General features: G+C 30.8%; 1 protein-coding gene across 2 annotated transcripts in view; it reads left to right on the top strand.

Moving 5' to 3' along the window:
* Nucleotides 1-16,436, top strand: part of Mesr6 (misexpression suppressor of ras 6) — a 227,755-nt gene that overhangs the window by 57,045 nt on the left and 154,274 nt on the right. For both annotated transcript variants that reach the window (XM_072888814.1, XM_072888815.1), the window contains exons 2-3: nucleotides 4,207-4,333; nucleotides 8,389-8,583. In XM_072888814.1, coding sequence (XP_072744915.1) covers nucleotides 4,207-4,333; nucleotides 8,389-8,583 — 322 coding nt within the window. The remainder of the gene's footprint in view (nucleotides 1-4,206; nucleotides 4,334-8,388; nucleotides 8,584-16,436) is intronic.

Here is a 16,436-nt window from a genome sequence, read left to right as displayed (position 1 = left end):
CAAAATTAAGAAAAGCACCAGCTGATGCATCCGTATCTTTTAGTTTCTTTTTTGTCTCCTTTTTTTTTTATAAAAAAATATTTTTTTAATTAGATATACACTTAACAAATTACTGCCTTATATATTAATGAGTACTAATGAGTATTAATGAGTAATTAACGTTTTTTTGTCAGACGATTTAGAAATAAGATATTTTTATTAAGTAATTAAAATAAATCGATTATTCTATACCTATATCTTTATTGATAAAGACCGTGATCTATTTCGCAAATATTTCTAACGACTTCTACTATTCTCGAAGCGATCACGCTGGTGAGCATCCCGGAAATGTTGCAGTGGGAAATTAAATTCCTAACAAATTCCATTATATCTCAGTGTGTGTGTGCGCCACTGCAGAAAGTTTGCGGCGCGAAAAAGAAGGATGTTGCGAGTTTGCACATGCCCCACTCTTTTCTCTCTTTTACTCTTTAAAAAAAAAAAAAAAAAAACAAAACAAAAAACGGAAACTAAACGAATGAGCAATTTGCAACAAGTATGGATGCGTCGAAGAATTTAGTATCATAAATTGAAGCACAAGAATTCTCAAAGAACTTCCTTTGATATACATATATATTGGCTTGTTTTGATAACCTGTTATTGGTATGAGCATTAATGAGAACGAATTCCAGTACATGCTCTGATGAAGTAAGGCATATAATGAGATTATTAATATAGTATGCTTTTAATAAAGCAACATTGAATTGTCTTAGTATTTTGGATTTATGTGAGACGTTATATGCTACAAATGTATTTAATTACTACATGTAAAGCGGATGTGTGTTCTATAAACAATGCCGAGATCAACCAAGCATTAATTACATAGGTTTTTATATACTTCGTATAATGAAACCAGACTTCCGTAATTGCGATAATTGCAGTTAATTTCTGTTGATATAGTTAATGCCGATTAAATTCTTACGACCAGATTATTCCGAGAAACTACCAGGGAATTTTATCGCACCGCAATCGTTGGATCGTGTCGCATGGGAGAAATTGAAACTTTTGTAGCTACTATAATTGCGACTAATTCCGGCACAGTGGTTCCTTATAACAATTTAGATCTAATCCTGAGATAATGCGCGTATGGAGTTCTTACAAACGAATTCTTAAAAATGTGCGGGAATGTAAACTGATTCACGTTCCGCTCCACAAATGCCGACCAAATTAAACAATGCAACATACTCTCCTTATATCCGCATAGACCGCAAATTGCTATACAGAAACATTGTAGAGCGCAAAAATCTATTATGTGAATGTTTTATTTAACTAGCGTATTCTAACCATTAAATGAATGTTACACGAAATAAAACTTCTCATAATTAACATAAATACGCGCGTATTAAGTTTACGCTATAACAAATAACTTTTTGCTTTTAACATCTTATTGTTAGTTAAACTTCGAAATTAGAAATTGAAACGTTTGATATATCTTGAAAATAGAAAAAATATTAATATTTTTTTTAATCATACAAATGAATTGTGCTTTTTTTAGTTTCAAGCCAACAACTTGAAAATTAATTTGTTTAATCCACCGATTAGATGAAACATAATTAAACATTATTACAACATTTATAATAGAAAATAATATTATTATTTTATAATATGCATTTAATATTGATATTGTCGTCGATTTGAATATAAATTTTAATTTCTTTATTTATCATTGATATTCTATAAAAGAATCAACATATCTTATCAGTTAAACTAGCATGTGAATGTTGATGGTGCTGCGTAAACAGGTACACGAATCCGATGCCGTAACATGAAATATGAAGTGCATTATCCATGGGCAAACTTGCAACGGCACTTAAGTGATTTGAAATTAATTAAACCAAGATAGGCATGTAATGATATGAAGTGTATATAATTGATAAAATGGAGGACAGAGGTCACAGTACATACCGATGCATTGCGCTACACATTTTATCAGCCTTATGGAATTGTACTTTCTCATCGTCTCATTTAATATGCTTCGACTTAATTATTGAATTTCGGGGAAGAATATATATACGTACATGGGACATTGATTCCGCCTTTTTTTTGTAATGCGTCAGAGTTCTTCTCTATGTATTACAATGGACAGCTTTTCTCATGTCGCACTCGGAAGGCAAATAAAAGAAATATTAAATATTTTTTGTCGAAATGCTCAAATAATGCGTAATGCGCAAAAATAATAGGTAGAGACTTTTTTTCATACGTCCGAGCTCGACATTTTTCTTGTTTCTATATGCTAATTTTTATATATTAATAAACTTGAAAATAATTAAGGATAAAGGAATATGGCAAAAAAATTTTTTAATTCTAAAGAATTTAATTTTTGTTAATTTTGAAAAGAATTTCTTTTTTTAAATAAATGATTCTTTTATCAAGATTGAATTTACAGACAGTGTCTTAAAAACGCGCAAGTAAGTTCTTCGAATTCAATCGACAAGACTAAACTCGGTGATAATATAATAGTTCTCACCACTTCGTGACCTTTTCAAACCAGACGGATCGCCTTCCTGTAATTAGCGAGCCGTGTAAAACTCGCAGCGTTTCAGTCTACGCGATCCTTGAAAAAAAAAAATGCGCGAGAGAGTACGCTCATAGGTGAGTTTCGCCGATTAGCATCGAGGTCTTCTGCAAATTGCTTTCCTATTCGGCGAATTACAGTCTTTCTTGAATGCAATCGTATGCTTAGGCCGTCACGGAAAAATATTACAAAGCTACGGTTGCATAATCACTTGCTGTATTAGTATATCGTACATTGCTGAGATGAGGAGGAGCGCGGAGGAGCGTGCGACGTGTAATAATGCGTACTAGAGCGTTAATGAGTAATACCGCCAGTAATGAGCAATAAAGGCGTAATTTTATTCGTACTCTCGCGTCTCTACGAATCCTTTTATGTCGATAAAAGTATTACGATCGCAGATGTTCAGTAACCTATCTTAATTTCCGAGCATTTATCGTAAATACGGAAAAGGAATTTGCATTATCGTCGATTTTGAAATTGTAAAACGCAGAAAAAATTTATACAAAACTTATTTGGCAATTATTTGTTTAACAGGTGCTTATCTAACGCCTATGGATTTCTTTTTCTTGTTCAAAATGAATCATGATTATCCGCTTATACATAATATACGATTTCATTTTATGAATACGTAAGATATAAAAGCAATATGCATAGCGATATGAATTTTAATATTTTTCAAAAAATATTTATATTACATATATAGAATATTCGCAAGCATTCTGAAATTATACAGACAAAATAAATTAATAATATGTTGTTTATCAATCTAATATTAAAGTGAAAAATTAGAGACTTATTAAAAATTAGGGACTTATAAAAAATTAGAGATTTATTTATCATAAGTATTATAAAACTTTCTTCGCGAATAATATTTTGCTGTTTTTAATTTGATTATGAAATTAAAATCTAGAAAAAAGGTGAACAGTGAAAAAATACGTTATTATTTAATTATTCTTAAGGGAAAGTTGATCTTTCAGATATTTAACATTTTGCGTGCATAATCAAGAGAAAGTATAGAACTTGTAATGCATTTTTGTATGTAAACACTTATTGATACATCACTTTATTGGAGATCTTTTAGAATAACATTTGAATATCTAAATGTAAAAATTATTATTATTAAAGTCAAATCTTACATATGCCAAGTGTCTAGAAGGAAAAGAGCGAAGAAGGAAGTTCTGAGGAAAGATAGTAACGCGTATTTACGAGGGCGTCAATTTCGTGCTGGTCGTCAACATTTTTTGAATATCTAGGGCGGGTCATTGAGAAACTACGAGAACCATCGGCTCGAAGCAGAAACCCCCCCGGCAATCTCGTGAGTCGTAAAACCCACAAAGAGCCACTCGGCATCGCCGATATCCTGGTGGCCTCATAAATTACAGTCTCACTGACCTCGCTTGCCGAGTTTGCTACATCTATTACGCTGACACAGCCATTTTAACACAATCGAATAAAACTTACATAAAACTTTTATTGCTAATTTACTCAATTTTTTATTTTGTTGCTCTCAAGTTAATTCGGAGAAAGTAGTGGTTGTATTAACTTATTAATAATTTAATTAGTTTTATTATAATTGAATACATTATGTTTCATAAAAATTAACTTCTGTTTAATAAATTTAACAGTTACTGTAATTTCGCATTTATTTTTTACAGAGTGACTTGCCCTGAACCATATTTCCTCAGTGAGGGTTTATACGCTACACCCGAAGAACTCGAAAACATTCGTGAGGTGACTCTGCATGTAATAACTATCGGAGTTTTCATCGAAGATTCGGCAAAGGTAAGTTCCGATGTTAAACAAATATTTTTCTTCCTTATTACGAGACAATTGTATGTAATTTATAAAGTTTATTAATTTTTATGAAAATTTTCACGCGATGTAGAACACATTATCCTTTTTATTATTCGTTTTTTTATATAATTTTACGAGAGTAATTTAATTATTACATTATTGCACAAAACTACATACATGCAAATAAATTAATTTAAAGTTTCTCGTGATTTAATAAAATTTTCTTCAGATTATTTTAGTGGAGGAAAAGATAAAGACAATGGCTAATTAGTATTTTTTGCTTCTTAAATTCATTATATAAATTATATTAATATATTATATATTCTTTATTTCTTAAATTATTATACAATATTATATTCTTAAATTGTTTATTTATAGAAAAGATAAAATAAAAGTAGAGATAATAAAATGTTCTTTTTTTTTTACAATTACACTTTTTAAGATACTTATAAATATAAAAGACATCTCTTATGACGTTCTTAGTGTTAACATTGCTATTTAATCGAATTTATACTGTTGCCAGAATTATGATTTTCATTACGATTTGATGGGCTGTCCACGTAAAATTTTCTATTTTTCTCGAATCGTACTTTTAAAAACAACGTAACATTATGTACTTAGAGGCTCTTCAAATTCTTGTCGAGCGATCGAGCAGTTTCATCCGGCTTCTTGCGTGGTTCAATAAACGGCAGATAGCTGAATAAATAAAAACACAGTTAATTGCGAAGCGCACGCAGATGCCAGTTCATCCGTCGACCTTTCTTATCTGACATGGGCGCGGATTAAAATTACATATAGCTATGCAGACCTGTACAACGTTGGTCTCGCATCGCGCTAAGACTGTCGTGAGTCCTCTCCTCGAACCGCTAATTAAATGCAACGGTTAATTAAATAACTGATAAAAGGTTATGGCAAACGGCATCATGTATTTTTGATATGTGGTTTTCAGAGTTAAAAATTGGGCAAAAAATCGAGAATAGACTAATTAGCAACAAAGAGATTTTGTATGAGCAACAAAAAAATTTATGTGTAAATTTTATTCGATGGTGTTAAAGTGGCTGTGTCAGCTTAATAAATGTGACTTTGCTGTTACTATAAGATACGAGTGACGTATGATAGAAATGTAGGCTTGAAAAAGTTTTATATAAACAGAATGAATATTACGATGTTTGATTTTTCCTGATTGTCACGAGGCACGTATTATGTCTATCTTTAAAAAAAATATTTTAAAGAAGAGATGATACTCTGATTAAGGATTTCTAGCCGCGAGCATATCCGTTACATATTATTTATTAATTTCTGATTCATTACACATATACATTTAAAAATTATTTTAATCTATTTAATTTAACTTTGTATAATTTAAATGATAAACTTATTTTTAACGTTTGATACATATTTAATTAATATAAGATAAAATAAAAATCAAGTTATCAATTGATCTCTTTTATATTTTATTGGTTTTTTCCTTATTTTTAATTGCTTTTTAAAATGTGTTTCTTCTTTATTTTTCGGTTTTCAAATAAATAAATAAATATATATATTCATCAAAGATATTATACAATTATTTCAGAGAAAACCGCATATATATATATATATATATATATATTTTTTTTTTTTTTTAATTAAATAATGAAATTGTCAAGATAAACTTCTCATGTTGCTTGAAGTTAATATACAGATCTAGTTACATCCAACTCAAATCAAAGTATACCAACGATCTTTCCTTTCGCCAGCCATTTTTTCTTTCGTAGCAAAATGAGATCTCACTTTGAGTAAATGAATATGTGAACCTACATATCGGCGTTCATGAATACGGCGGAAAAAAAAGATCGACCGTTTCAGTGCGCGCGGTAAGAAAACACTCGAGAAGAAGAAGAAGAAGTCGTAAAATGTAAACGCCGGATATACGCGTGGTACGTACGTTACATGGATTCTAACGACCGATCGTAAAGAAGCAGCCGGTGTATCCAACAGAAATATTGACATTTAAATATCTCCATCTGTTCCCGCGCGCATAATGGCGAGCATGATTCAAGTCGATATTAATAAGCGACTGGGACTCCGAGAGACGTGCGTTTCTTATCGACGAAGGTCTGATGAATGCGTGTATATAACAAGCGGCCAGGTAACGGATTTATATTATTGGAGACACACGAGGAATATGTTGGCCTGCGTGTAGGGAGGATCAAACCCAGAAAAACATGAAAATGTTCATCGAAACGCATCGTACAATGCGAACGTGCTCGCGGTGCAAGCATTTTATAACGGCCATTCAATAAATGGTCGGACAATCATTTTCGATCGTACGCTTTTTGCACCCGAACACGATTTACTGTATGTAGCAAACAGTTGCTTCGCCGACTGGGCGACATTTTTGCCAAATAAAAATTCAATTTTTTTTTGTTTTTTTTTTTTTTAAAGAGAAAATGTCTCTGAAGACTTTAATATGTTAACGTTTGATACGTTGAATTGTTCCAATAGCATGTAAAATTGTTTCTTTTCTGTATCGCTTTCTTCTTCCTGCGTTGATATATGTATACGTATAATCTTAAAATACTTATAGCACACAGAAATTATTAATTTATTACAATTTATTTAATTTACTTAATATATGATGCCGTGTTTTTTCTGTAATCGATATATTTGTGTTTTATATACATTTTGTTTACAATTTTTTTAAACTATGAGAAATATTCAAATAATCTTTTGATAGCAAAGAACTCTTTAAAATAAAAGACAGAAGCTTATTTGTTGTTTGCAGAATTCTCACGATATATACATACATATATTCGCGGATCCGACAGGTATAAATTATTGCATTCTCGCGCCGGTATCACAATACGAGGACACTCGGTGCAACAAGGAGCACGTAAATTGCTCTAGTCGTGAGATTCATACATGATGATCTGGTGATAAACCAGTGGATCTTTGAACAATCGTGTGTTGCGAGTCTGACGTCATGCTAACTGATTAATACTAGAGATGTATGACGCGAAAAACGATGATGAAAATGGTTATTAAATGATTGCGATATAATCGTAAAAGCTTTAACACGCTAGATTCACATAAGTATATTTGTTAAATTTTTCTTATCCTTAAAATTTTTATTTGAAAACTATAATAATTAACTATAATAATTAAAATCATGTGGTTTTCGCGATTATTCTTATCGAGTGAAATTCAGAATTTGCGACTAGAAAAAAAATTTGTCATTTTCAAAACAGTCTTACAAGTATGTTAATTTTAAAAATATAATCGGAAATTATAATAATTAGAATCATTTTAAAGATATTATGCTCGTAATTCTTAAAATACCAAGAAAATTGATTAAATCTAACCGAATTAAATCTGGTGCGTAAAACTATTGGGTTAACTTCTCAAAATAATTTTCGTTGATACTTCAAAAATTTCCGCATCGAGATCTTTTTGAAATTGAATAATTTTTTAATTATCATTTAAATTGTTGGGTAATAATTATCTTTAAAATTTTCCAAGTACTAGCCATATATTCTGAAATCGTGACAATAGAAGCCGAAATTTGAACGTCGTGTTTTGAAATGTTTGTTTAAAATGTTTTTAACCTTTTGTTACAAAAAATGTTTTAAAAATTATGAGGAAGTCCGAAGCATACACAGAAAGATTGTAATTAATCATTAGAATTAATCAGTATTAAACAAATTTTTTTGTCTTTTACGCAATATTAAAAATATTTTTTTATTTATCAGAAACTCTAGTATACTTAAAAACAAATGAGTTGTTCAGAATTATTCAATCTTGAAATCGAGTATGAAGTTAGCACTCCACTTTGTAAATGCTACTATAAAGATATTAATCACCTGTACTCTTTTGATCTTTATTAAAGAAAATTCTCTTCAAAAGAAAATTCTTCAAAAGGAAGCTGGAGTTCTAATCAGAACTACGGAATTTTTATGTCGGGATGTTAACTTTATTCTCTCCCCTCCTTCCCTCAAAGTGACACATATCTACTAAAAAAAGTTGATATATGCTATAATAAAGTTTGTCTGACATTTATGTTACAGAAAGATGACTTTACAGCCGTCAGCTCGATATTACGTCAATATCTACCCGAAAAGGATACTCCATATATTTTGGACATTGATCTGGATTTCTTCAGTACCAAAAATCCTTTCAAAAATCTTCACGAACGCGTAAACCTCTATGATAAATTGGCTCCATTGTTTACATATAAAAGAACGGAATCAAATGATCCTGAGGTAAGTTTTTACTTAAAAAAAAAAAATATATATATATATATAAAAAGATGGTGTGTGTGAATGTGTGTGGTTGATGTCATAGTTAAAAGAGTCTAATATATATCTAACAATAAGTGTAATTGAAAGTAGCAAACTTGCGAAACTAATATATATAACTACTAAAGTTATATGACTTTAACATACATACAATTCTCAAGTTTGATTATAAAGCCCTCGATTAAAGCGAGCGTTCAATGAAGCGATTCGTTTCCGCTCAGCTCCCTGAAAAATCAGTGGACAATTAATCATCGAGCGAGTGATCGCGAACAGCGATGATCAATTTGTCATTCACTGAGCGTTAATTATCACTTCTTATGCATGATGATTATAACAGATGTAGCCACTAATTGCATGCTTTATGTGTCAATGAACCGTGCCTTATGAACATTATGTAACTATTTCAGTATTGAAACTAATTAACATGTTCACTATTGCTGACCCATTCGTTATTCATTTATGATATCAATACGATTTATAAGATAATAAATATAAGACAATGATCTTAACACGAAGTGACAGATCTTTGTTTAACAAATTTTTTTTTTTTTACAATATTCTTATGATTTAGACACAAACTTTGTTTGGATTATATATGCAGAGAAATTTTCATCTTAAAATTATTTGATTACAAAATTATAAACGTTCATACATATGTATCATAAAATTATTTTAAATTTCTGGAAGAGAATTTCTACAAATAGTTTTATAAATAAATTCGTTAATTTTATTCAGTTTGCTTTTAAAAGAAAATATCGTGTTACGTAAAGAATTTGATAAAGAAACTTCTGGAAAATGGCATTAAATTTACGCGTATGTTTCTTACAAACCGGTGGCACGTTTTAATCATCATTGCCGACCCAATTCAAGTTGCACATAATTTCAGGAAACGATCTCGCGCGCGCGTTTCACACGACGCTCGAACATGGAAAGGTCGGACGCGAAGGTGCGCTGTGCTACCCAAGAAGTATTTAATGGTCCCGCCGGTGTTGCAATATGATATCGTGTGGTAGCACTGCGAAATGTTACGATAAACCTTGATTTGCATTACAATGGCCGCATCTGTCTCGCGGACGATGTTGCATGTTCCATCCTGACACGTTGACGGTTAATGATGCCCACAAATATACATATACGTATATGTATTCTACTACCGTCCACTACCGTGTAAACACGCGTGTAGGTCGCGTTCGGGGTCTTGAAAATAATGGAATAATAATGGAAAAGCCGATGAAGTCGCTAAGCGCGCACACTGTCGACGGGACGTGTGGGAGTTTATGTATATGCGCGCGGTAAAATCAGCGATCTTTCAGCATAATTTCAGCGTGTCGTAACGCTCGTTGACGTCAGGCTGAGAGCTGTCCACGCGCGCTCGCAGCGTAATCACGCGCTCGCAATAAGGATCTTACCTTTGCGAAAAGTCTTCGCGCGAGGGAACTTTTTTTTTTCACGCGCACCGATATGACTGGCGTGCAACGGCAACAATCGTAATGACGGTAGTGTAAGACCGATGCATGTATGTACACGCGGCGCTACATCAACTTGGCAGACCGTGAGGCAGATTTAATTGCGATACTTGTGCGGTCGTCAAAGGCCAATGTTGCGCGCACGGTCGTTGATAGATTTGCTTGACCGTTATTGGATACAGCAAAGAATTAATCTTTACGGTAACGGTAACCATCGCGCTGTCGCAATTAAGATTCCGTTCCATATCATTCTTTTAGGCAATTAAATTTCTATTTATAATTACCTAAATATTGATTATAAAATAAAGAGAATTCTACTGTTTTTTCACGATTAAAAATACAATTAATCTGGTGATCTCGATTTAATTATGTTAAATCAAAGAATACTAAAAATACATCCGCACAACGAGATTTTATTTCTTGCATAGACATATCTTGATTAAATGTTCAATAAGATTAAGTATTGCTACCTTTTAATGATGTTGGTTATATTATATGTATGTATTTTATTTGTCGTTTTGTGTACACATGCTTTGGTTAAATTATATTTATCTTTGTTTAAATGTTACTTTTTTCTCTCTCCTAGTTTTTAATATCAAATATTTTCGTATCCAATTAAAATTTTATTATAATGTATTTTTTCTTAATTATTTTTAAAAATTTCTTGATATCTGAAATTTACAGAAACCGATATTCTTTTTAATGTTTGTAATTTAAAGGAGTGCCAATAATTTCGAGACATTCTGCGTGTATGTGTATATCACATGTAAAAAAAAAAACAGTATTTTTAAATTAATTTTTTTATTTCATTATTCTATTTTTAGAAAACTAATTTATACTCACAATAAATAGAAATATGCAAAAAGTAATTCAAAATGTTTAACTTGCGCGATATACACTTTTAATTATATATGTAAAAGATTTAATATCGAGTTTCACCAAAATATTCTACAACTGACATCCATACATTGATACAGTCGAATATAAAATTGATAAATAGTCGAAAGCGAAGAGATTGTGTGGGGCGTGAAACGATAAATGGTACCATTATACGAATGCATTGAATGTTTCGTTTAACTACTAGAAGTTTGAGCGCTGATAGTATCGCGATTTATTGAAAATGCAGATCGATATCGTTGAGATATAAATCCTTTCATAGCCACGCCTTATTTCATCGCGGTATTAGAAACAAACAATTAAACTTTTTTTTTTCAAATTTCTTTACTATTAGACATGAAAGGACTCTACACTTGCGTGACGACGGTATTATTAATTTCATAGCAAGAAATTGAAAGCAGTACATCAATTGACGCTAAGAAATATATTTAATACGTTACAAGATTATTTAATCTTTTATGAAATTTAATAATAGAAGATGAGATTTTAAATTTGTTTTTAGAAAGAGTTTCTTTTAAAATACACCACCGCAAAAGGAAAAAGGAAACTTTAAAAACATGTTACTTATTTGGAAAAATCATAATGATACAGACTAATGTCATGCCCAACATATACATATATAAAGTTGAATTTTTCATATTTATTCGCTGCATAAAGAAAATTAAATGTTCATATACAAATTAATCTTAATATCGAGTATACAACGTGTCGTTAAAACAAAAGTAACTTTGATATACGACTTTGGCATAGTTTTTAGTTATGGAATATATTTGACACACCAATGTAATGATCTCATTCATCGTCTCTAGGAGCGGCACTCACGTCTCAGCTATCACTTTATAGTATCTAGACACGTTTTGCACAGCTTGATATCTCGATTTTAAAATCTAAACCTATCAAACAGCCTCTCAAGTTTTCTTTTATGTCTACGGATATAATTTTGCTTTTATACATTGCTATAGATATTTTAATTTAATTTTTATCCTCACATATTTTTATTGGCGACTTGCTATTTTTCATTTACATTATTCTTTTTTTATTTATCTCCTGCACCTTTAAAATTTGATATTTTTTAAATTAAAAGACCTATTTAGCTCTTTACAATTAATCTTCATAATTTTTCAGTTTTTTCCAATTTTTGATTGTTAAGAAAGAACATATATTTTTTGAAATATTCATGCATATGTGTATTATAAATTTTGTTTTAATTACAAACGCACTTTTATATTAGCACAAAGTTTTATTATTCTTTAAAAGTATCTTAGTTATCGTCGCTCTCCCATGATTTCTTTCAAAGATTTATCAAATCTCAGGCTCGAGAAAAGGTATGTCGATGCCGACATGGCTTCTTGATTTTCTTGCCAAGCCGACGGTAATAAGGAGCCCTCTCCTCTCACACCGTGGAAGAAGCGGGGTCGACGGTGGTTTATGGGGGTCGCGTTCCCACTTGTGCAATCGCTTCATGGTAAAGTGTTACACGAATGCATACAAGGGATTTTCTCTCTCCCTTTTCTCGACGCCTTCTTTCATCTCGCTTTCCTCCTCTTCACGCCTCTCTATCGCCTCTTTTTCTTTTTTTTTTTCTCTCGGCCTCGTCTTCCTCGCTGTTTCTTCGTCGTGTTCGTACAGGTATCGTGGAATGCATCGGCACTTCCGAGCATCCCCTCGTTATCGTTGTTGCGAATCCACTCTCCTCAACTGGGACTTGTGCGCTACCGTTTGCGCCTTATCGTTCGCTAAAGCCTAATGAGCACTGAATGATGACGACGTATCGCGTGTTCTGAAATTTCTAAGAATCATCGATACACATCAACGGATAAACATTACTTGACATATAAAAATTAAAACAAGGACAAGTAGATGTTGTAACCATAATTCTTACCTTAGTTAAAGTCCAACAAACAATAATGAAGATTAGCGTTGCGCAATTTTAAAAAATTTCTCATTATCTTTATTATGTATGAAAATTGTTTTGCAGTGAAAAAAATATAATATTTAAAAAAAAAAGGTTGAATACTTTTAGTTGTTTATAATAATTAATTAAACATGACATGATTACAATTAACACGACATAATACTTCTCATTCTCTGAGGAAAAGTGTGCGCCTTGAGATAAGATAATTTGCATTAATATGATAGCAAAGTTGATTAACGCCTAGTCTCGAATTTCGCACTAATAATAAGTTGCGTATAAGATTCTCTTCTTACTAATCACATCTCCTATTACTTATTGTATATGTATAATCTTTTTAAAAAAATATTCTATCTTTTCTTGGAATAATTTATATACGCATAAGTTATTCATATAATTTTCTCTCTCTCTTTCTCTCTCTCTCTCTCTCTCTCTATATATATATATATATAATTTAATTAATATATATATATATAATTTAATTAAATTAATTTTTCTTTTCTCTATTTCCTCTCTCTCTATCTCTCTATTTATATATATATATATATATATATATATATATATATAAATAGAGAGATAGAGAGAGAGGAAATAGAGAAAAGAAAAATTAATTTAATTAAATTAATTTTTTTTTAAATAACAAAGTTTATAAATATGTCCTCGGAGAAAATATCCTCTTTCTATTTCTTCAAATAAAAGTACTGCGAATAAAGTTTTTGTTAATAATTGCGATCATTCAATAAATGCATTAACTGAAACAGAATAATTCTCTTGTCTTCTATGCACATTATAGTAAAGATTACATAATTATTTATCCAGTTTTTAGCAAATGTTAATTATTATTGGTAAATTTAATACTTCTGTAGTGCTGATTTGATACATACGCACTATTAAATTCCCAGGATAACGTTGTATAACATTATATGCTGCGCAGCGCTACATTGTCAGTGCGCTTGTGTATCGTATTACTGCACGTGCGCTCTGATATAATTTTTATCGCGTTCATCAGCAACAATAGTTTTATCCACTCAGAGATAACATATTCTTTCCAAACGTAATACACATTTCAAATTTCTTGATATTATTTCAAATCTATCACATTGGAAGACATAAGAATTTACGTATACAAGCGTAACAATGTGCATAAATTATATATTTTTCATGGCAAAAAACTCTTCTTGATTATTCTAAAAGAGTGAAATAAAGTACGTTCAACAACGTTTCTTATTATTTTGTAAGCATCAGCTATTTACACAGAATATACAATGTATATAGTGGAATTAAGATTTTTAAATTACTATACTATTTTATACGCTATATTTTGTAGTAATAAAAAATATATTCAAATAAATGGATTCATAAATTATGCAATAATAGATATAAATTGTATATGAAATATAATGCGAATAATGGGTATTTACTTTATCTATGTTTTACGATTATAAATTAAGCAATATATAATTATGCAAATACAAAGTAATAAAATTGACACATAATATATACTGATTGTTTTATAAGCATTTATGAAAAAAATTTTTATTTAAAAATTAGGAATATCCCCTAAACTTAACAAATATATATATTATAAAAAGTATTCTATGTATTTTTTATGACATTAAAATTTTCATGAAATAGTATAATCCAATCTAAATATCTCGATTTTCAAATAAAATATATTTGTTATCACAATCCTTTTATTTCATAACGTTTATTATCCGCTTGAGAAGTTATATTATCACGATATTATCACTTATCTGTGTCATTCGTAATATTTATCGAATTTAAGATTAAATGGCAATGATACTATTTTACCATCAATGCTTAATTATTTATTTACCTTTCATATGTATAATTGATTATCAGCGTGTAAAAGTTGACGTTTTCACGGCACTAACATAAGTGTTGCTACCACGTGTTTCCGTCATGATGCACCACATCACGGATTATAAAACACACTCGCGAGTTTACTAATCAACGTCGTTAATTTTACCGAGTTCTTGCCACCGATCAACGTGCGTATGCGCTCATAAACGAAGGTGCGTAATACAACACTGATTACGTCGCGAGTGCATTCCCGCCAAACAGAGAACTTAACGATATTACAGGTTATTAATGGAGCGACAGTGATCGATTAACCGTCCGAGAAAAACTGGTCCCCATTACTAATATAAGTATAATTATACCCTTTGGACTTGTGCGCACAACGACACTGTACGATGCACTTTAAAAGTTGTTGCACTTAATTAAGTGTATATGTATAAAGTAAATTAAAAAATATAAAAACAACTGAAAATCGAAGTAAATTTCTGGTAAAAAAATATTAAATATGAAGAAAAGAGAATATCGTGTAGAGTGAGATATAATTATTTGAATTTATTTTAATGTGCAATATATTAATGTAAGATATATTTTATTCATTAATATAAATGCAGAAATTTTATAAAATTACCTAAATAAATAAACTAAATAATTTATTTCTCGTATAAAATCTCTTGGTAAAAATTAACTGAAATTATGTGAAAACAAACTTTATTTATATCTTATTTCCTACAGTTGAAGATATATCATTTTTAATTTATTTTCACATTATATTTGTTTTTCATAGAATCCATATCCAATATTAGTATGATATAAAATATCAAATCTGTTTGTAAATTTTTCATCAATTATCAATCATTATCGGAGAATAATGACAAGAAAACATACACTTGAAAAAAAGGAATGATTATATTAACCTTCAAAACGAGAAATTAAAATCAGATGAGATTATTTAATGAGAAATTTTGTAATGGACTATTAATTAACGTGTATATGAATACAAATTTATACGATCATTCAAGTGATTTATCATTGCTTTGACATGATACATTGCTTTTGAAATTTTTCTAGTAAAGTAATTTATTGTTATTGAATCGTCTATGATATTACACGAAACGTTTAAAACAGACAACAATGCTATCTTCATTTTAAACACACTGTAAAATTATATTATATTTCCCACGTATAATAATCCTAAATTAGTGGCAAAAAAACATGATGGATTTTCTCGTGGATAGATTCATCATGGATACGCACACTGCGGCAAGCAAAAGTGCGCAAGTATTATGTACCTCGCACTCTTGGAGTTTTTCTGGATTATAGTGACCGGAATAAAAAAAAATGAAAAAAGAAAAAAAGGATGACGAGAGAAAGAGAAAGGAAAGTGGTGGGCGGCGAAGGGCAAAGTTCAGCGACTTTATCGTTTATTAATCGTGCGACTGTGATCGATTATCTTGAGTGAGAATGGCCATTTCTACACGCGGGAAGGGTAGCAATTATCCTCGGTTCTCGGGCTATTATTACACCAAAAGGGGAACTTCTCTCTCCCTCTCCATCCCCGAAGGAGCGGTCGTGGTTCGCGTAATCGCGGCGCGTTAGTTAAAGGCGAACCTAATCGAATCGCGCTGTTCGTGCACTGGATCAAAATTGATTTATAAAGTATTAATTGCTGGTACACATCGAAGCAAGGGAAAGGGATCGAAATAGCACCAAACGTCGCTCTC

The sequence above is a fragment of the Anoplolepis gracilipes genome, chromosome 3 (genome assembly GCF_047496725.1).
Source record: "Anoplolepis gracilipes chromosome 3, ASM4749672v1, whole genome shotgun sequence".
Classification (NCBI taxonomy): Eukaryota; Metazoa; Arthropoda; class Insecta; order Hymenoptera; family Formicidae; genus Anoplolepis; species Anoplolepis gracilipes.
Note: the sequence above shows the minus strand (reverse complement) of the source record. Positions and strands in the feature narration are given on the sequence as shown.